Source organism: Myxine glutinosa, chromosome 12 (assembly GCF_964187855.1).
Source record: "Myxine glutinosa chromosome 12, kmMyxGlut1.1, whole genome shotgun sequence".
NCBI lineage: Eukaryota > Metazoa > Chordata > Myxini > Myxiniformes > Myxinidae > Myxine > Myxine glutinosa.
The window spans coordinates 106,551,263-106,574,696 of NC_136272.1; the positions used below are offsets into that span (position 1 = coordinate 106,551,263).

Sequence of the window (23,434 nt, forward strand, 5' to 3'; positions counted from 1 at the left end):
TGCTCTCCAGAAAGAACATCAGGGCAAGACTAAATTTTGCCAATGAACACCTTGGCAAAGACCAGCACTTCTGGAACAATGTGCTCTGGACAGATGAATCAAAGATAGAGCTATTTGGCCACAGTACCAGAAGACATGTTTGGCGAAAACCAAAGACAGCATTTGACCACAAGAACCTTATACCAACTGTAAAGCATGGTGGTGTAAATATTATAGTTTGGGGCAGCTTTGCTGCATCAAGGACTGGGCAGCTCACCATCATAGAATCCACTATGAATTCTTCATTGTACCAGACGGTGCTTGAGGATAATGTGAGGCCACCTGTCGGAGAGTTGAAGCTCAACCGAAGGTGGACCTTGCAACATGACAATAACCCTAAACATACCAGTAAATCCACCAAGGAATGGCTGAAAAGAAAGAAATGGAGGGTTCTGGAATGGCCAAGTCAAAGCCCGGATCTAAATCCCATCGATATGTTGTGGGGGGATTTGAAACGAGCTGTGCATGCAAGAAACCCCTCAAACATCGCACAGCTGAAAGAATTCTGCATGGAGTGGGCAAAAATTTCTCCCAGTCGATGTCAGAGACTGGTAGACAGTTATAAGAAATGCCTACTTGAGGTTGTTTCTGCCAAAGGGGGCAATACCACCTATTAGAGCCAAGGGTGTACTTACTTTTTCCACAGGCAAAATTTGCATTTAAGTTTATTTAAATTATACAATGGACTACAAAATGTAAATGTTTCATGATATTTGTTATATTATATCACCTTTATCTATCAATATTGTTGAAATGAAGATCAAATAGCTGTATGTTGAAATATGTTGAAAAAGTCAAAACTTTACATGGGGTGTACTTACTTTTTCACGTGTCTGTAGATCTTAAGTATTTTCCAGAGGGATTCCCTGTCCACTGTGTCGAATGCTGTTGAAAAGTCGACAAATACAACATACAAGTCATGATGCTGTCCTATGGCTTTTTCCTGTAGTTGTCGAAGAGTGAATATCATATCATTTGTTGATCTTCCAGCACCGAAACCGCATTGACTTTCAGGGATGACAAGTTCTGAGATGACTTTCAATCTATCGAGGAGGATTTTGGCTGGAATCTTTTCTGCAATTGACAGTAAGGATAGGCCACGATGGTGTTTGCAGTCTGTTCTGTCCCCCTTATGTTTGTAGATGGTGATGATGAGTGCATCCTTGTAGTCCTTTCAGAACTTTTGCTTGTCCCAGCATCCATTGTAGAATGTGAGGATCTTTGATCTGAGCTCAGGGCCACCGTGCTTAAACACTTCTGGTGGAATTACATCAGGTCCTGGTGACTTTCCACATCTTGTTTCCTAGATAGCTTTGTCAAGCTCATTTGCACTTATTGGCAAACTCATTTCTTCTTGCACGGCTGCCTCAAGGTGGTTTAAAGCATTTGCACTGACATTTGCATCTTTATTCAACAGAGTAGAAAAATGCTCTTTCCAACGGTCGATGATATTTAGATTTAGTCCCTGGTGTTGGGCTAGCGGCTAGGGTGCCGGCTTAGGATCCTAGGATCCTGGGTTCGAATCCCGGTCAATCGCTGAATTAACGCCAGGGGGGTTGACTCAGCCTGTCATCCTTCCGAGGTCGGCAAATTGAGTACCAGTTCACTGGTAATTCCCTGCTTGTCGTTAAAGGCGGCAAAAAGGGTTGGCGTCAGGAAGGGCATCCGGCCGTAAAACATTGCTTCAAAAAGGGGACCGAAAAACAACAACAACCACAGTTCCCGAAAAAGGCCAACCCCCGCTTGCGGGGAAAAATGGCCTCTAAAAGGTGGTCAACGGTCGATGATATCACGTTTATCTGTTAGAAGTTGTTTTCCATCTAAACTCTTAAGGGGTAGAATTGTATTAGTTTTTGGGGCCATAGACTTCCTTTAGGGCATTCTAGAACCCTCGGGAGTCCTTTCTTGCAGCTAAAGTTTCAATCTATTTTGTCGTGTTTTCCCACCAGGTATCTTTCATAACACCAATTTTCTTTTGAAGCTGTGCTTTAGCTGCTTTAAACTTTTCCTCTGATTCAGGTGTTTCATTTGAAAGATAGTCTTTGTAGGGTTTTTGCTTTTTCTGTAATAACTTTTGTATGCATACATCGTTATCATCAAACCAGTCGGCATTTTTGCGCTTTGGGTCCCCAAGAGTGGAATACGCAACATCGTAGATAGTTTGTTTGAGGGAATTCCACATCTCATTTATTGATTTCTCGTTTGATGGCTTTATAGTTTTTAAAGCTTGTGTGATTGCAGTTTGTAATTGTATTTGAGTCAACAAGGACTTAAGCTTCTTGACATCGAGCTTTTTAGGTACCGTTGGAGCTGTCCTTCTTCTAGGTATGACCACCTGAAAGTCACAGGAAGTTTTTACAAGAAAGTGGTCTGTGGAGCATTCCGGGCCTCGCATGGCTCTTTTGTTAAGAATGTCTTTCATGTCTTTATGTCGTGTGAGAATGTAATCGAGGAGATGGTAGTGTTTGGATCTTGGGTGTTTCCAGGTATAGTAGTGATTATCAGTCTGGTAGAAGTAGGTGTTTGTGATAGAAAGCTGCTGTTGAATGTGGAAGCCAAGTCAGAGCTCTCCATCTGCATTACAGCTTCCTTTTCCGAATTTGCCCAAGGCAGGTCCATAGTTTCTGAAGTCACTACCAACCCGGGCATTCAGATCACCCAGAATGAGGATTTTATGCCCTATATAAATTGAACATACAACAGTGTAATAAGCGTCGAGTAGAATTCTTCCTTAGACTCGTCTGTGTTTGTCATTGTTGGGGCATAGACACTAAAAAATGTAACATGGCATTGTTTGGAAAGAGGAAGTCTGACAGACATAATTCTGTCTGAATGGGTTCTTTGGTAATGAGGTAAGTTTGTCGCAATAGCATTTTTAATAGCAAAAGCTACACCTGCCTCCCTTCTTTCACCAGACTTCCTAACAGACCAGAAGATGGTGTGTGTTTTTTCTCTTAGCTGTCCCTGATTCTTGCAGGGACAAGATCCAACCTAGATTCTTGGAGGGCAGCCACATCAATGTTATGTTGAGCAAGTTCGTTTGTCACAATTGCAGTTCTTCTTTCTGGCCATTTGGAATTATCATTATCTAACAATGTCCGAACATTCCAGGTTGCCAGGGTCATCTTTTTGCTGTTTTTATTCCTATTCTTGCCGCATAAGTGAAGGCCCGTTGACTGTGGCTAGCGAACAAGGTTGATGATGAGCGAGCTTTCTTTACCCCACCTTTTCTTGGGGCTTCCCTTTCGAGGGCAGGCAGTGCTATCCCTAAATTGGGCTGCCTGGACACTTGGACAGCTGCCACATGCTATTGTCGCTCATTCAACAAACACGAGACCATCATGCCTAGGCCGCCTATGTGCAGAGCTCCAGTTAGCAACTTCCAGCTCCTCAAGCCTGCTGCAATCACCTTCACTCTGTCACCACAGGGCTTTCCCGTGGAAGGTTTTAGCCAAGGTATACCTATTGAGGCACTATGGTCGGTGACCTGTCATGGTTAAACCTTGTTAGCCTTTCTGCATTTTCCTCACGATTCGATTTCCTCCCAAGTTTTGAGGTTTGATTTGATTGACCCAGCTGTGGTAAATATTGTTGGGGCGGAATCTGTTTTCCTTCAGTTTATTACTCCATGATCACCAATTCCTGACAGATTTTAAACCACACTCTCATCTCCCTATCGTAACTGCTGCGCTTCTTTAGAGTGAGATTTTCCAGTTTAAATGCTATTGTTGTTGTAGAGCCCCGGACCAGCCCGCAGCATGGAGACAGCTGATCGACCTCCCCGGAGCGACCCAGAGATACCCCACATCCAGAAAGGTGTACCTGTTACGTATTACCTCCCCAAAGCCCTGTTACGGTGCATCTCAGAGTCTGGAGCGGGAACACGGCAGAAAGATTTGTTATTTTGCCTTTTCTAATAAACCATGGTAAACCACACCAATGCAATTGTAGAACAAAACAATTAATTGTATCAACAACTCTCACATACACAATAATAACACTATTAAAGAAAGTACAATGAAAATGTCACTTGCATCAAATGAACAGTACATATGATGGTACCATCATTCCCCAATGCTCTCAAAGCAATGAACTCACGATACGCCACCCGTGAGTAGAATGTAACACTCCCCAAAGTCCAAGCACGTGGGTCGAGGTCGTGCAGAACGGCAAAACAATAGGCAGGTATTGGCGCAAGCTGTGGATGAGGAGTTACGAGGTGAGAGGTCAATATGGTAATTGAGCCGATAGGTAAACCAATGGCAATTTAACACGATGAGGTCGATATGGAAATCCCAATGGCAAAACAAGCTGCACCAAGCGGACAGACTCTTCTTCTTCGAGGACAAAATGGCGAATAGGCCCGTAATGAAGGTGCTTGATTTCTTCAATGATGACTCACACTTGGTGATAAACCTGAGACGCAGGTTTAATTGCACTCGCAATATATGACGATGTCGCGCAGTCCCTTTCACGGGAAACCTCCACTAATTCGCGACCAATATATAAAAACAAGTCCGCTCGCAGCCTCGACTTAACTCACAGCTCTCTTCTCCTCTCTGCCCATATCGTGATCTCGATCTCTCTTCTTGCAGTCTCTTTACCGTGTTTTCCTTTTTCCTTCACAAACATTAATTTTTATCTTTTACTAAAGTCATCTCCATTTCACAGAAAAATCTTAACAATATTCCCTTTAACTAAAAATCCTACAAGTATACAATAACAACAAAGGCGGAAGTGACGGATCCATAACAGTACCCCTGTCTTCACGAAGTCATGGCCATGTGACAGTTAAAGAGGGAGAGAAGAGAGAAGAGACGAGACAAGAGGGAAAAAGCCGGTCCTTCGGGACCGATCAGCACTCTGACCGTGACTGCGCTGCCCTGACAAATCCGGGCAGCAGGGAAGAATGGGGAAGATTTGACCCCCTACTTGAATTGGGGGGGTACAACCACCATGAAGAGCCAGTTTAAATGTATCAATGGCTTTTGACGGTTGCTAGAGTGAGATGTGCATGGAAGAAGTTTCGGAAACTGAGTGGCGTGCTGATGAGGAGGGGAGTGTCGTTGAAGCTGAAGGGAAAGGTGTATGCTGCATTTGTGTGAGAAGTGTTATGATTTATGAGAGCGAGACATGGGTAATGAACGTAGAGCAGCAACGAAGGTTGGAAAGGGTGGAAATGCGAATGGTTCGACGGATGTGCGGAGTATCGTTGAGAGAGGAAGACAAATGATGAATTGCAAAAAATGATGGGAATAGAGCCTGTGATTGATGCTGTGAAGAGGAACAGGTTGAGATGGTTTGGTCATGTGTTGAGGAAGGATGAAAGTGACTGGTTGAGAAGAGTGATGGAAATGAATGTAGAAGGAAGTAGAGGACGGGGAAGACCGAGAAAGACTTGGCTAAAGATGGTGGAAGAAGAAATGCGGGCAAGGGGGTTAACAAGGAGATGCAGAAAATAGGGCAAGATGGAGAAGATTGTCATGGGGACCGCAAGGCTAACCCCCGCTCTAGCAGGGAAAATGGCCTTAAAATGCATGTTGTTGTTGTTGTATCCATGGCTTTTGAATCACATGATCTTTCGCGAACTGGAAGAAACCAATCACGGAACCATTTTCCCCTCTGTTTTGTGACACACAGAAGCCACACAAACTGCCATTTTGCTCTGGAATTCTCAGATATTGGATGTACCTCGTTCACGCTGATGTGAGCTCTCTCGATGACGTCACGCACTTATCGTGAAGACATTCTGAAGAACACGCATTATATAATTAAACTCTCCCTGTATGATAGGGGAAGGCTTATATTGTTGTCAGGTTTGTTTCTACAATTAGTGCTCACAATATTTAATGGTACCCCAGAGTTTATTAGACCTGCTAGGACAACTAAACCACAATTTACGTTTTTCTTCTTCCTCCTGCACCCCCAATTTTCCATTTCCGAACTGTATCTCGGAGCCGGCTGGGACTTTCGGGATGAAATCTTTCATCAATAATGGGAATAAAAAGTATGTGGGATGACCTATTTTTTATGTTGACCTAATTAAGGGCATGACCTAATTATCAATCAATCAATCAATTCAGTTTTATTCAAATAAAAGAAAAAATGTACATGACTAGTCCAAGGACTAATAATGTCATGTTTACAATATAAATAATTTCACATAGTAAGAAATACATTATACAGACAGAAAAAGAAAACAATTATCTATTTGCATTGGTAAATCAATCAAAACAGAAGAAATTCATTTAAAAGGTTGAAATGCTTCGGTCATGAATGTCAATAATTACATTCAAAATATCTAAATATTTGTATTAAATAACCTATATTGGAGTTTGGACTCAGTGACATCAGAATAGGCTCGAGTCCTGAATCACCACGTTTCCATCCAATTTCCACAGGTGCAGGAAGGTCAGGTATGGCACAATGAGCATTTCTCCATACCATGGCTTGATGGTGCACTCGTATTTTTCCTGTCAAGCGTATCCAATATATCAATATTATCACAGGTGTAGTGGATACATTTGTTCGCCATAATGTTCGGTGGAATGATGGCACCAGTTGCTTGATCTAAGGATTTTAGAGTGCTCTTAGCCAACGAGGTGTCTACTTGCAACACCTGCTCATAGCTCAGGCAGTGTCCAGCCTTGTTAAACAGCTTCACCAGATCTTTTGACCGTGTAGCTTGGTGTAGTGTACTGGCAAGGCCAACATGTTTCGGAGTCCATTTTTTGCCACCACTGACACAGTAAACAAGATCCTGTGCTACACTCAGAACTCTACTTCGGACAACTGCCTCATCGTTTTCAGCACTGTCGTCTTCTAGGGCCTCTTGACCACCAAAGATAATTCTCAATAGCATATATAAACTATCTGGAATGCATGCTATTGCCTCATCTTCACTTACAGAGAAACCTTGGTGGCCTGGGGTTGCCATCATATCCCCACGAATTTTCAGAGCTACATGTATCAGTGATAAGAAAATGTCATCTTGAGGCTTATACTTAGGCAGTGTTAACATTTCCTCACTATCCTGGATGTCGTCTTTCATTTGCAGAACTGCAGTAGGCTGATAATTTGTGGGAATCAGTATAGTTTTCTGCTCTGATGGACACCTGTCAAGAGGTTGGAAGAAGTTGAAAAGGTTACCTAGCTGTGACTGCAACTTTGCCTTGAATGTTGTGCTTCCACTGTAGTAGGACTGTTGAATCATGGTTGAAGATGCCTCAGCCAGCTCCTTATACCTTTCCCAGACATCGTCAAGGAGAAGTACTTGCCCTTTGTCAGCTGCTTGATGGAGCTCCTTGCATAGCCATATCATAGCAAGGTCTGTATTGGCCGATTCCTGCTTTGTTTTAGAGGTATATCTGGTGAATGCTCTTAGACAAGTCATGTGATATTTGGCCTCAGCTGCGATTAAGTCAATCTCTCCAGCCAAGCGATTGCCGACTTTGTAGTCAAGATGAGAAGCTTGAATAATTTGATCACTCACTTGTTTTGTCATTACTGAGCTCAGCCGTGCCTTCATATCGGTGGTTTGACAGAAAATGCACAAGTTCCAGTTGACAGGATGCACCCCTTTTCGCAATGAACGCGTGTCACCACCTGAGACACCACTGCTACTGCAACTTGCTTCCTCCTTCGAATGCTCTGCCTGAGTCCTCTGTAGGCGTTGAATTTTACTCTTGTCCGTGAAGTGAGCATAGCACATTTTGTGCCACACAAGAGTTACGGCTGCAGCAGAATCTAACACATCTTCAAGACGATCAATCAAATCTATATTCTTCGAGTCCCTTAGCTTCCTTCTGCTACATGCAGCAGTCCTTGCTGTACTGAGTCCATGATCACTTGCTTGACTTAGAGGAACTCTGGCTTTATGGGTTTGGCAGAATATACACAAGCTGTACTCCACAGACGAAAGCCTCTTCAAGGTAATTACTGGATCCATCGCCTCCTGCAACTAAAAAGAAACATTTATCAGCCTCAAATATATACTTCAGGTATATATTAACATTTGCATAATAAAACTGTGGGCTGCACTGGAATGAAGATTAGATAGATTACCAGATAGATAGATAGATTCGATTAGATTACCACATGGCGGTGCATGCATACTGAACATCAAAATAAACTTATCACTTTCATTTTTTGAAATGTGCATCTTTACAAACACGTTTCTTCAATTGTAATGGCAGATTATGTAACGGGAACTTCTCTTCAATCACCTGGTTGATCAACAATGGCATGCTTGAGTGGTTCTGCATAGGGATCTGTCCCTTTAAATAATGACCCTCATAATGAAATCCTTTAGTTCTCATGGTTAGACATTCATTTACTGCTGTCTATAGTCACTGTAGGGGCTTCTGACAGGGAAAACGACAAGAAAATTCAGATGCCACGCCTGACATCTGAACAACGTTTAAGGGCAATTGGGATGATTGAGGCTGGTGTAAGCCAGCGAACAATTGCCCAACGTCTTGGTTGCTCACAGCCTGCAATAGTAGGGTGGCTTAGCAAAATTACCGTTACACGGTGGACAAAATCACCAAATTTGGCATGAACACTCCTAATGACCTATTAATCAATATTAGCCGAGGAGCCCTCGCAAATTTTTACGCGTATTCGTGTAAAACCAAAAAATCCAAAATGGCCGCCATCCAGTAATTAAAAACACATTTCCCGGGTTATATAAGTCATGGATAGCAAAAATTGGTATCAAAATATAAATTTTTAGGACACTGAATGTGTATTTTGATATTACAATATCACCAGTAAATTTAAAGGGACATTCAGTGATTTCATGTGAAGGGTGCCCTCAATGTTAGGGGGGGGGGGGGGGGGGAAAGCTTTTGGCTTGAATACATTGCTTATAACTCCAGGTCATCAATTATTGCGAATGATAAGCTGTAAACATTGTACCCTGGAAATACAACATTATCATTAGGAGTGCAAAATATCGAGCCCAAGAATTGGGCGTGTCGCTTATTGGATGTCACGCCTACCATTACAATCAGTATCCACTATAAACCAATGAGAGGTTTAGATTAAGACTTAATCTAAATTAAAGTCTTAATCTTTAAACTTAAAGTTTAAACTTAAAGTCTTAATTAAGAAATTAAAAATTAAGAAAAAAAAAATTAAAAATAAACTTAAAGTCTTAATTAAGACTTAGTCTTGGTTGGCTCTGTGTTACTCTCAGGTACTTCAATTGCAGCGGTTGTTAAAGCTACAGCAGGGACAAAAGCATAACTGACCGGGAGAGACTGCTGTGTTGCACCAGAAGGGGGTATCATAGTAGGTGGTCTGCTCTCACCAGGATCAGTTTGTGTTGGAAACTGAAAGAGACTAATTCCAGTCCCATGAAAGTAGTCATGTGAAGTGGTTGAGCTAGGGTTATGGTCTAGGTTGTCTAGGGCACCAACAGTAAACAACCCTTTCCGGAGAAAAGCAGGGCATACAACGCCATCTTCTTCAAATCGCTCACATACAGATGTGGCAATACAGTCCTCAAGGTCCATAACCCTGTCATATGAAATGCTGATACCCATCTGATACAATTGCTGGATGAGTTTCTTGCTTCTTGTCAGTCCATGAATATTGAGACCAATGTAAATGGGGAGAGGTGGCTCACGCTCCAGAGTATGTCTTGTTTCAACAGCTGATTCAGATGGAGTTTTCTTCTTTGTGTTGTAGAGAATGGTCTGTCCTATAGTGAGGCAAGCCTGTGATTCACATCTGTCTTGATCTTTCAAGTTAAGGCCATTAAGTATAAAGGAGACAAGTGATTTGAGGCTTGGGGGCATTGAATTTTCTTGACATTGTGTTGGGAAACAGCCAGTGAATTTGAAGCATTGATGGTTGAAAATGTCTTTGCGGATTATCGTTGCAGCTTTTGCTAGAATCTCAGCGTCTTCTGAGAAATCCCGTTTTTTCAAAGCTTCCTTCAACATATTTCGCATTCCTTCTTTGAAAACAATAACCGTGTTTCTACCATCGTTCTGTTCCTGTGCCTCTGGGAAGTGTTCCAGCAGTTGACGCTTCAGCCTAGTCTTGTTGACTTCTTTGTGGATACCCATGTCCTGAAGACGATTCACATAGAGTGAATGAATCTCTGAAAGCTTAAAGAGGAAAGTCCCAGAGTCTACAGCTATCTCAATGTAGCTTGTCAGCTCTACAAACACTCTAGACTCATTCACTTTTTCATTTACATTTGGTGATTCCCGACTCAACTTTCTGACGAGACTGCGGTAACGATTTCGCAGATGGGTCAGGCATTTTAAATGATACTTTGCTTCCATCGCAATCAAATCTCCTCCAACAATTCGAGCAAGAAGCTGTGTGTCATGTAGCTCTGTGATCATACATCGTATATTGGTATCAGCATCATATGTTAAAACTTGAGAGAGCTCACCGTCCTCATGTCCTTTGTCACAGAAGATGCACTTTGCTGTGTTTATCGTTTGGCGCTTACTTGATCTCCTTTGAGACTCGACAGTGTTGGGGACACCCCTTTTCTTTGCTTGCGTCCTTGTCAACTTGGAATTGTTATCTATCTATAATTCCAGTAATCTCTGTGTGTGTGTGTGTCTGTGTGTGTGTATGCGACCGCTGTTTCTCGACAACTACCGGTCCGATATACTTGAAACTTGCCAGGTATATTGCTGGGGACCCGAGGATGTGCCTTTTCAAGGTTTCATATTAATCGGACAAGTAGTTACCGAGCTATGGCGATTTCTTTACCAAACTCCGCAAGCCGTTCGCTTTGGACCAAACCATTTCATGTAAATAGAGGGGGGGGGATTGTCACCGTACTCGCAAGCCGTTCGCTTTGGACCAAACCATTTCATGTAAATAGGGGGGGGGGGGGGGATTGTCACCGTACTCGCAAGCCGTTCGCTTTGGACCAAACCATTTCATGTAAATAGAGGGGGGGGATTGTCACCGTACTCGCAAGCCGTTCGCTTTGGCTTTGCGAATGGACCAAACCATTTCATGTAAATAGAGGGGGGGGATATAATTTTGTACGGGCATGCCCTAGTATTTCAAATGGCAAGATTTATGCCAAGATGCATGGTGGGTTACAAAATCTGCAGCAGTAACATCACTGCCAAAGTAGATGTTAGTTGGAAGTGCATCAATGTCTCTGAACTGTTCTACATTTGTCAAAAATGATGTATAAGCATCTGTCATGTCACGACTTGCTATAGGATTCTGCAAAGGGCATTTCAAAGGTTCAGATGTGTGTTGCTGACAAATGATACAACAATTCCAATCTAGATCCATCTTGTATACGGGCTCGTCTCTCTTGGCACGATGTCTGAATCCAATCCGTACCAGCAGTTTCCTTGGCTTTCAATCGGTGCTCTGAAATTGAGAAAAAAGTATATATTATTCACATTAAAATAATATCAATATAAATAACTTAAGTTGAGTTTGGCAAAAATATAAATTTTACTCACAAGTAATATTAATCCAGCTTTAATTTAGCATTCACAATGGATGTCCTATAATACTGTTATAGATCGCGGTTAGATGTTATAGACCGAGCGGTGGTGTAAAACCGCGACCTAACAAAACTCACCCGATTCACCCAGAACTTTGGCCGTATCGCACCCTAGCTGCTCAATGAGGGAAAAGACAAAAGCGACGCAATGTAAGAGGAAAAGGAATTAAAACGAGAAGACGTACAGACGAGTAATGGGGTTTATTATTTACACACACAAGCAAAAAGGAGCAATCAAGTTTATTTACAACACATAAGACGCAGGTGACACAGTGCAAATACTAGCTTATCTACAGGCTTAACTTATCCCAGGACAGAACAAACAAAAGACTGACTCACGCGGGGAATTGCAGGAATCGCAGGATGTGGATGGCTGGAGGGAGAGGGAGGTCCAAGGGGGGGTCATGCAGCACGATCGGCGCGTTTAGCAGCCGCCGTTCCTTTTCGGCCCTGCTCCAAACCGCCGCCCAGGCCCCAAGCGGCTGCCGGGTGTCGCTGCTGCTCCCGCCTCCACTTGCCTTGCCAGGCCTTGTCCCACTCGTCTGGTCCAAACCCTCCACTCTTTCTTGGTCCCTCACTCTGACCACCGACTCCTCACCGCAACCAACTCTGTGCAACCAACTCTGACCAACGGTGCAACCAACCCTGACCAACGGTGCAACCAACTCTCTGCGCAACCAACTCTGTGCAACCAACCAACTGTCCAACCACCTCTCCTTTTACTTCCGTGCGCGCCTTTTTATAGCGCCTCCGGCGGTTAAGCCGCCGGCGTTCAGGACACGCCCATCGGGGTGCTCACCTCGGCCCTGGTTGGTCGCGCGACCCTCGGGCTCCGCCCTGGATGACGACGGGCGGGCACGCCCCTCCTCCCCTCTGACGAGGTGGAGACACGCCTTTCTTCCCTGACTCGAGCCTCGTGGTCAATGGCGGTTATTGGAGGGGAGGTAATATTGGCAATCGAGGCTCGGCAATGACGAGAGGGGATGTAATATTGGATGGAGATTTTGGGGATGGGAAGGAAAGGGGATCTATTCTCTTTCACTGGTGCAATGGAGTATTTCAATTAATGGAAGACACAGCCTTACGCTAATACACATAATAAGGATATAACTGTCAAAAGAAAGGATATATCGTGTCCTGCCTGTATGTTTTATGGACTAACTACGGAAACGCCCTTTGACCTTTATACAACCACAAACGGAGGGAGGAGGGGTGATATTTTACAACAACCTTTTACAACAACATTTTACCACAACAACAAAATAAAAAAACATTCTCATATCCACAACACTGCACCCTCCTCCCCTTAGGCACGTCCCGGGCCTATTACTTTTACCTTAGTGTGGCACGTAGGTGTAGTTCCCTCTACTTTTAACCTGACCCTGAGTGCGACCGTTTTAAAACATAAATAAATGTGTCCCGCTGCTCCATTGCACCCTGCCTAACAGACTTACGCCCACAGTTAACCGAATTGCGGAATGGTCTTCAAACTATACACTGACGGTGGGAAGCATTATTTACACTGACGCTATTTTTATTTACAAAACTAACCCAGGACCTGTAATTGTTCTTTCTGGGGGGGAGACAGTCTGCTCTGCATCAATGCACCATTAAAGCACCCAAAAACGCACCAAAGCACCCTCAAGCACCAATCGGTGCACAGTCATCACTGTTCATGAATAAAAATAACCAAACAACCCCTAACCCTGCAGGTGTCTCTTGCTCTTCGGCTCCCTCTGCTGGTTATTATTATTTGTCTTCCAGATGTTGTCATTCTCTTTTGCTTTGCTTACTGGCGGCCTATTTGCAATAAAGTGTGCCCAATGTGTCCTTCTTATTTATTTTATTTATGGCCCACAGGGCCGACTAGTGTGGTTCACCTGTGGGGCATCGGTGCCCTGTGGCCAAGGTCCGCCAGCAAGATTTCGGGCCCTCATGGCCGGTTCCAGCAGAGGGGCCATGCCCCAACCCATGGGGTCTATAAGTGGTGCTCGGCCACAGGCATGTGGTCCATAATGTGGTGCATCGATGCAGACAGCTGGTTCTGGGAATTTCGGGCGCACAATGGCCGACCCACGCACGCTCCCCTCGGCGCCCAACGGCGCACAGGTCATGTGGGAGACAAAAGAAAGACAATTGAGCGAGGGGTAAGGTCACAAGGGTACACATCAATAAGGCAATGCAAGGCGAAATGCGTACGGAGGGCGAAGTGAGAAAGCTCGTCCCTACCGTACGTCACCCCCCTGTTACCTAGCCCACCCTTGCCCTTACCCCATTTGTACAAAACCTACACATTACCAATTCGTCACTACTGTCACGTCTTCCCCATATTTCCCCTATACCAAATTCGTCACCACAATCCCTCTACTTCAAAAATTTGCCATCATCAATTCATCATCAATCCTCATAAGGAGGAAGAGATGGAATTACGCACAATGTCTCATCCACGTCGTGATGCGTCTCACAAATCCACAGCAATTCTCATTTTCTGCAACAAAACAAAGAAAACACAGGTGTGGAGTCATCATCATCACCACAGGTAAGTGGCTGCGTATGGTGCGACAGGTTCATCAATCCTAACTATTTCCTAAATGACTTTAACAACTTTACACTACCCGGGGTCTCTCTCCGGCCAAACCATTGGCCCTCTTACACTATGGGTTCTAAAAACCAATTCCCATTGGCCAAACTGTGGTGCTTTTCAATTTGGGGTCTCACTCCCCCGATTCATCTCCCGGTGCCCTCGCACAATTTCTGGGCTGTGGCGTGTACCTCTCCCAGCGGGTCTACCCACCTGCACACCTCCACCACTGCAGTTGCCTCCGAGCTTACCTGCTCCTTACCCTAACCTAACTACCTGGGGAAGGCCCTCTGGCACTCTCCCCACTCGGTGCCCTCTCTGGCACTGGGCTGCCCGATCCACACCCGGGATCCTCAGGCACCCACTCACAACTACCGGCTCCCAGAGCCCACCTGCGGCCTCACCTGGCCGACATCCTCACAGTGGTGGAGTGCCCAACCAACTACACACACTAACAGGCTACACGCCCAGCCATTTCCACAACACTAATGCACCCATCCACAACACCATTCTGCAACCGCACCACAAATGCCAATATCCAACCACAATTTACCTATACCCTCTACCTAACACTTACACTACCCGCCCCGGGTACTCGTGAAAGGGGTCCACTCTTCCCCCATCCACACCTTCGCACCATGCACACCACTCCGTACCACTTACTCCAACTCTCTCCACACACCTGTATTTGCACACCTGTGCTCTCACACCTGGTGCCACCTGCACCCTTCTCTCCCCAAGCGCATTCGCGCTGATCCACAACACTCACTACTCATACACTGCTCCACACACCTGTCCAGTTGCACACCTGTGCAATCACACCTGTTCAATCCTCACACACACAGCATCATCTCAGCTAACTACTCCCTTCTGAAACTTGCGCTTCCCAGTCGTCCCTTTAACTATTGCGCTCCCACGTCATTATCATCCATACTAATCTACCTGCGTCCCCACTACAGGTATCAGTCACTAACTAACCTTAACGTCACCTAATGTCAATCTCTTCTAGATCCCTATCATTATCCAAGCCCTCCCTGGCTCGGTTGTCATAGCCACCCCATAAACTATTGCGCATTTGCCCCCACCTGGGAAGGATGGTGGATTTGCCATCCCACCACATCGGGGGTCTCTCACTACCAATTTTGCACATCAAATTTCAATAAATCAAAAATTTTCCATTTACTGCCAATTCTACCCACTATTATTAATTTCGTATCAAATCACTACCATCATCATCCGTCTACTTATTACATCCTCTCGGTGCGCCATGACATCATTAAACTCGGCTTCGCAAAGCCGAGCAATGAATTCGGGTGGTTTGGTTGCCTGCAGGTTGAATCCGTCCGGCTTTCGGTTCAAGGGAGGTGGTTTGGTTGGACCGAGATTCCACGCACCATCTCGGCGCGGCACCTTGCGGTCCCGGGCCCGATGGCTCCATCTCCCCCGGTCGGAACCCCGTCCCCACGAGGGGGCACCGTTCCGCTTCCTCCCACTCGCCCTCGAACCGGACCGGTCGCCTCGCCCGACAAAGCCCGGACTCGACCGTGCGGGGCGGGGCCAAGCCCGAATCGGCAACGACGCTTCGAAGAGAAACGACGCAGCTTCGATCGACGCCGGGCCTCGCACCCAACCAAGCACCCCTCGCACCGAGTGCTCGCATCGGCTATCCGTCGCTCTAACCACTAAACCGGTTACCATCGACGCTTCACTTGCATGCTTACAAGCATACGCTACCCCTTTCACCCTCACAAAACCTGGCGTTCCAACGCCGTCCGTACATTCCACCAACGCTCTCTCTGTTACACACCACACCTCTTGCGCACACTTCGATCCACACCTCTCCTCCGTTACGTCCTCCGTAACACTCACCATGGGCGTGCACTCCGTATTGCTCTCACTCCCTGTGTCACACCCCGTACACACCGACGTGCATTCTCGCTCGCACTCGGTTTCACTCCCACACTTTATAACACACCCACTCGCCGACGCACACTTTTTTCTCCCACGCGTGCCATTTCCACTCACACGGGACCCTTCACCAACGCCCGGGTGCTTCCTCGATCCCAAGCGCGCGAAAATTCTTTTGTCGCTAAACATCCTCCTGCAAAATCTACCCGCACAATATACAGCACGACTCACCTGGGGGATCCTTTTCTCCACGCGAACCTGCAAACTTCCATTCGGGTTAGCGAGTACAGCATCAGGATGTGCATTTAGACTTTGAGCAATTTCCATTCCTTCCTCCGATTGTTGCTCTTTTAACTTTAAGTCCCCGGTCTCTCCAATTTCAACTATACCCATAATTTCTTTGTTCACCTCGACGACCGTTGGCTTTAATAAAATTCCCTCTACCTCATCGGTCGCCGGCTTTTTCAAACCCCGTGTCGCGATTTCTACCCCCGTCATTGTACCCGTGCTTTTCTCCGCTTCGCTCAACCAGCGCTTTTCGACCCGCTTTACCTCGTCGTGCACCCCTGGGACCCTTTCGCCCAACTTGCGGTCTCTGTCCCTCTGCTCCTCCCTTGCCTCTGATATCCGTTTTTCCACTTCACACCTGGATTCCTCCCTCAATTTTTTTAGATCACACCCGGATTCGTCTGACATGGCATCCCTCTTCCAATTATACACTGACTCTTCCATAGAGGCCCTCATTTGTGCCATAAATTGCTCCATGAGGGCCTGCATTTGGGCCATCCCTCCCACTTGTGCAGCGGGTGCGGCCGCCGTAGCAATGTGCGAGGCGCCATTTTGTGCGTCTGATACTCCCTCAACCACACCTTCTTTCCTCTCCTCCACCATTTTTTTTCCTAAGTCCTGGGTCGATTCTACCCCGTCTATCTCTCCCACCGGCATCCCGTCGCCTTGAACAGCCATGGCGCGATTTCAAAATTCGGGTTTTGCTTAAAAAAAACAAAGTTCGGCAGCTCGTAATTTTGACCAAAATTTTTTTTCTAGATGTTTTAAAAATTTGGTTCGGGCCCCGAATCTCACTCCCAGACACCAATTGTTACAGATCGCGGTTAGATGTTATAGACCGAGCGGTGGTGTAAAACCGCGACCTAACAAAACTCACCCGATTCACCCAGAACTTTGGCCGTATCGCACCCTAGCTGCTCAATGAGGGAAAAGACAAAAGCGACGCAATGTAAGAGGAAAAGGAATTAAAACGAGAAGACGTACAGACGAGTAATGGGGTTTATTATTTACACACACAAGCAAAAAGGAGCAATCAAGTTTATTTACAACACATAAGACGCAGGTGACACAGTGCAAATACTAGCTTATCTACAGGCTTAACTTATCCCAGGACAGAACAAACAAAAGACTGACTCACGCGGGGAATTGCAGGAATCGCAGGATGTGGATGGCTGGAGGGAGAGGGAGGTCCAAGGGGGGGGTCATGCAGCACGATCGGCGCGTTTAGCAGCCGCCGTTCCTTTTCGGCCCTGCTCCAAACCGCCGCCCAGGCCCCAAGCGGCTGCCGGGTGTCGCTGCTGCTCCCGCCTCCACTTGCCTTGCCAGGCCTTGTCCCACTCGTCTGGTCCAAACCCTCCACTCTTTCTTGGTCCCTCACTCTGACCACCGACTCCTCACCGCAACCAACTCTGTGCAACCAACTCTGACCAACGGTGCAACCAACCCTGACCAACGGTGCAACCAACTCTCTGCGCAACCAACTCTGTGCAACCAACCAACTGTCCAACCACCTCTCCTTTTACTTCCGTGCGCGCCTTTTTATAGCGCCTCCGGCGGTTAAGCCGCCGGCGTTCAGGACACGCCCATCGGGGTGCTCACCTCGGCCCTGGTTGGTCGCGCGACCCTCGGGCTCCGCCCTGGATGACGACGGGCGGGCACGCCCCTCCTCCCCTCTGACGAGGTGGAGACACGCCTTTCTTCCCTGACTCGAGCCTCGTGGTCAATGGCGGTTATTGGAGGGGAGGTAATATTGGCAATCGAGGCTCGGCAATGACGAGAGGGGATGTAATATTGGATGGAGATTTTGGGGATGGGAAGGAAAGGGGATCTATTCTCTTTCACTGGTGCAATGGAGTATTTCAATTAATGGAAGACACAGCCTTACGCTAATACACATAATAAGGATATAACTGTCAAAAGAAAGGATATATCGTGTCCTGCCTGTATGTTTTATGGACTAACTACGGAAACGCCCTTTGACCTTTATACAACCACAAACGGAGGGAGGAGGGGTGATATTTTACAACAACCTTTTACAACAACATTTTACCACAACAACAAAATAAAAAAACATTCTCATATCCACAACAATACTTTCCATATGGAAAATTTATTGTGATAACAAAGAGAAAAAAAACACATAATCAATCACATTTATTTTCAAGTCAAGATAGGACATCTGATTTTTTGTTTTCACTAATGATGTCCTATAATGTCTTCCGTAGTTTTAAAAATGGCCTGGGCAACAGCATTGTTTAACAGTTGCTTTTTATTATATTTGATTTATACGTATTAATCATTATCATGGGTAAAGTTAATAAGTGCTATATAATGCAGTATAAAAATATCTAATTAGCCAGAATTTTCTAAATTCCTGATATAGTGCACATTGTGTTGATTATTTTGCATAGGCCATTATTTATAGGAGTGTTTAAGCTTGTCTAATTATGCTGATTGTTACCAAATGTACATAAACACATACTTCTGTTTAGCTAAAAAAACCTGACTTGATCACTGAAGTTCTGTAATTAAAGATAATAACTTGAAAAGTTGCTTACTTACCATAAAATATGTAGATTGTTAACAAAGGAGGCCAGAAAACTTTCCACCAATACATGCTTAGCAGTATAGTAAAGACAGCCTGTAGTCACAATGTCGCCCTCTAAATTAGGTATATAACTACGGATACCCACAAGGGTCACATTAAGGTTAGGATAAAAGCATAATTAAAACATTCACATTATTTCCATGTTCAAACCCTTGTCTCAAGAACGCACTATCTTGAGAAAAAATAGTTTAGATCACTTTTAAATTCAATTAGTTTGGATGTTGCAGTCAATATTATGTAGTTTGATTTCTTTGATCTTTAGACCTATGGGAAATAAACAACCATGTTGTCCATATGTGGTAGGTTATTTGTGTATCTTTTTAAAAATAGGGCTTCAATAAAAATATTCTGGTATAATATAATCATACTTTGGTACAATTTAGCCATCGTATGACCGCTTAAAAACCAAGGAAATTGCTATTTCAGCATAAATGGCGGCCATTTTGGATTTTTTGTTTTACTTTAATATTTCAGGAGGGTGACCGAACATGTGAGGACATGGTTCTGATATTAAGTAATATTTTGAAACAATTTGGCTTTCCTCTAACAACTACAACCCAAGAAAATTGGTATTTTATCATGAACGCAGCCATCTTGGATTTGTTTGTGTTACCATGGTTACGTACATATTTCGAGAGGGTCCTCGGCTAAAATCAACTGATATACCCTAAGGAAGCCTCACACCAAAAATGGCGCTTTTGTCCGCCCGGTAACGGTAATCTTGAAAATTGACCCCAAGCACCCCGCTACAATCACGACTGTCAATCGGCAAATGCTCATTCAAGGCTTGCAGGAGGAGTGGGACAGACTTCCCCAGGAACGCATCAGATGCCTGGTACAGAGCATGCGTCGGACGTGTACAGCCTGCATCACAGCTCAGGGAGGACACACACGATATTGAGGACTGCTGCCACTTTTGCTTGTCCAGCATCCATTGTAGAACGTGAGGATCTTTGATCTGAGCTCAGGGCACCGTGCTTAAACACTTCTGGTGGAATTACATCAGGTCCTGGTGACTTCCACATCTAATTTCCTTGATAGCTTTGTCAGAGCTCATTTGGCACTTAACTCATTCATAACTCACATCATAACTCATTTCATAACTCATTTCCACACACATTTCATACCATACCACACACATTTCATTTCATACCACATCATAACTCATTTCTTCTTGCACGGCTGCCTCAGGTGGTCTTAAAGCATTTGGACTGATATTTGCATCTTTACCTTGAGACACCACTGCTACTGCAACTTGCTTCCTCCTTCGAATGCTCTGCCTGAGTCCTCTGTAGGCGTTCAATTTTACTCTTGTCCGTGAAAGTGAGCATAGCACATTTTGTGCCACACAAGAGTTACGGCTGCAGCAGAATCTAACACATCTTCAAGACGATCAATCAAATCTATATTCTTTGAGTCCTTAGCTTCCTTCTGCTACATGCAGCAGTCCTTACTGTACGGGGTCCATGATCACTTGCTTGAAGGGAGGGGGAGCAGGGGAGGGCGGGGTAAGGGGGAGCAGGAGAGGGAGGGGGAAAGGTGAGGAGAAGGTGAGGGAGGGGGGAAGGGAGAGAGGAGGAGGGGAAGGGGAGGAGGGAGAAGGGGGGGAAGGGGAGGAGGAAGGTGGGGGAAGAGGGGAGAGAGGGAGGGGGACAGGCGAGGAGGAAGGGGGAGGGAGGAGGAGGGGGAGGCGGGGGAGGAAAGGAGGGAGGGAGAGGGAAGGAGGGAGGGAGAGGGAAGGGGGGAGGAAGGAGTAGGGAGGGAGAGGGAAGGGGGGAGGAAGGAGTGGGGAGGGAGGGGGGTAGAAGGAGGGGAGAAGGGGGGAGGAAGGATAGGGGGAAGGGAAGGAGGGAGGACGAGGGGGGAGGAAGGAGGGGGGAAGGGAGGAAGGAGGGGAGAAGGGGGGAGGAAGGAGGAGTAGGGGGAAGGAGGGGGAAAGGAGGGAGGGGGGGAGGAAGGAGGGGAGGAATGGGGGTGAGGAAGGGGGGGTGAGGAAGAAGGGGGAAGTGGAGGAGGTGGGAGGGAGGGGGAAGTGGAGGAGGAGGTGGGAGGGAGGGGGAAGTGGAGGAGGTGGGAGGGAGGGAGGGGGAAGTGGAGGAGGTGGGAGGGAGGGAGGGGGAAGTGGAGGAGGTGGGAGGGAGGGGAAGTGGAGGAGGTGGGAGGGAGGGGAAGTGGAGGAGGTGGGAGGGAGGGGGAAGTGGAGGAGGTGGGAGGGAGGGGGAAGTGGAGGAGGTGGGAGGGAGGGGGAAGTGGAGGAGGTGGAAGGGAGGGGGAAGTGGAGGAGGTGGGAGGGAGGGGGAAGTGGAGGAGGTGGGAGGGAGGGGGAAGTGGAGGAGGGGGGAAGGGAAGGGGAGGGGGAGGTGGGGGGAGGGAGGGAGGAAGGAGAGGAAGGGGGTTAATATATATGGTGGTGGGTGAATGTGGCGTTCATCACGTTTCTGAGTTAAGTGTGATGCCAATCAGGAAGAAGAAGAAGAAGCCATACTACCAAATTCGTACACTTCTGGAATTGTATGATTCATTTGTATTCAAATGTCTGGCGAATGTTTTGTATTTATTTATGCGAATGTGTACTTGTATATAACTGTCATTAATTTAAAAAGGCTTAGGCAATATAGAGCGATTTTTTTTTTAAACTCCAAACAAACGATCTTTTGTTTTTTTTCAGAATTTTTTTTTCCTATTTGTTTTTTTTTTGCCGAAAACACTCCCAGGCACTCACTGATGAACCTCTGAAAGTTTCACGAAGATCCGTTCAGTCAACTCTGAGAAAAATGGTGACACACAGACAGACATCTCTCTTACATAGAAGATTACAAAAATTAAATATTCAATCAATTAATCAAAGTATTTCAAATTATGCGTCTTATTTCAGTTATAGAGGAAAATGTCGGCCTATTTACTTTGTGTCAAGTAGCACATGCTGTTAATAAAAATTAAAATCTTTCGAGATTATTACAGAAATTCGGAAAATAACACGTCATAAACAAGCTGGATCCTGCTGTCTTTTCTGCCAAAAACATGGACATTTCAAATCAACTTTGCAGAGCTCTCACACAGTGCAACCTGAGGCGCCACTGAGCGCTCGCTCTTCGTCAACTCTTGCACCCTGGGGCAGTAAGTCGTCACCCGATCTCGGGCCGGCTCGACATGACGCAACGTGGCAAAAAGGCAGATGATTGCAAGCTCTCACTGCCGAGCCGTCGAGCTCCACTTGTGGAAATAGATTTCTCACAACAAAAAAAAATGGCGCCGCTCACCGAGCGACCCGCTCCCGCCCGAACACGAGGTCCGACGCTTCAAAGTTGTAACACTCACGGTTCATTCAATCCGTGACGCACATTCCCTGGAGACCGGAGCCGAACTGGACCCGTTCTCCCACCCACCTCTCAGAACCTTGCTTGTCGTGCGACAAAACGCTCGGTCACAACACGGAGCAGTTGCATACAGTCGCCATCTTGCCACTCCCAACATCCACCAATCGCGTCACGACCTCCGCCTCCTCTGGACAGGTCGGATGTGTGTGACCCGCCGTTTGAACATATTTATATATATATATAATTATAGACGTTTTAACATTTTCACCATAACTCAACGAAGGTTTGTTCAATCGGAATGAAATTTCTCTCTAGATAGCCGGTGCATTTACGTGTAATTAATATCGTGTACCTGTAAATGATGAGCTCAAATGGCGGTCAGAAAAAAATTAACGCGGTCAAAGGTCAAATTGCAGTCTGAAAAAAAACAAATGCGTTTTTTGCCATCGCTCAATTTGACAATGCGGAATCTCAAAGACCTCTTGGCCTTCCAATATGTTCTTGCATCATAATAGTGTACCTGCACTGAAATGTACACCTGTTTTTTTTTTGTTTTTTTTTGTATACAAGATCTAGGCTCGTGTAAGAGCTAACATTAATGACAAAAAAAAACAAAGAAAAACGGACACATAAGACGAAATAAAGGGAGCGGGAGACAAGATGGGGAGAGTGGGGGGAAGCACACAGGTACAACATTTGAGAGCAGGGACATCGGGAGATCTGTGGGAGGTAAAGGGCTTGGGGGGAGGAGGCGTGGGAAGGGGGGAGGGAGGGTGGGAGAGGTATAAAACACATGGACACTGCTAGGACTTTTGTTGTTGTTGTGGCGGACACAAAAGCCCACTGGCGTGGTGACATCATTCCACGCACCAAGTGGGCGGTGGCCACGCCCGAGGGGTAGGCGTGGCCTCATGATATACCCCGGGCGACCAGCCCGGAGGAGTACAGTGTTACAGTGTAGTCTTACAATAAAGACGTTTATATGTTACCGCTTGTCCGCTTCCTCCTTGCTCACAAGCAGCGCGCGTAACGTCGCGCTTTACTGGTGACCCTCGACGTTGGATCTGCCGGAGCGATCCTTCCACACGCGACGCCATCGCCATGGCCGCCTTCGTCAAACTTCCGGAATTTTGGGAGGCTCAGGCCGAAGTCTGGTTCGTCCAGGCCGAAGCCCAATTTCAGCTTCGGCA

General features: G+C 46.0%; 1 protein-coding gene across 1 annotated transcript; it reads right to left on the bottom strand.

The window, feature by feature from the left end:
- Window positions 1–3,921: 3,921 nt before the first annotated feature.
- LOC137437735 (uncharacterized) lies at window positions 3,922–22,412 on the bottom strand. The gene is made up of 3 exons (XM_078766185.1): window positions 22,314–22,412; window positions 9,294–11,403; window positions 3,922–7,999 (listed from the first exon to the last, which is right to left on the bottom strand). The coding sequence occupies exons 2-3, from the start codon at window positions 10,398–10,400 to the stop codon at window positions 6,452–6,454; spliced, it is 2,655 nt and encodes an 884-aa protein (XP_078622311.1). The 5' UTR covers window positions 10,401–11,403; window positions 22,314–22,412; the 3' UTR covers window positions 3,922–6,451.
- Between the last annotated feature and the right edge of the window lie 1,022 nt (window positions 22,413–23,434).

Excerpts from the sequence above, each read along its gene's own strand:
- LOC137437735 (XM_078766185.1), bottom strand. The coding sequence starts at position 10,400 with ATGATCACAGAGCTACATGACACACAGCTTCTTGCTCGAATTGTTGGA. Across the intron at positions 8,000-9,293 it reads CAACACAGCAGTCTCTCCCG|TTGCAGGAGGCGATGGATCC; the intron begins GTCAGTTATGCT and ends GTTTCTTTTTAG.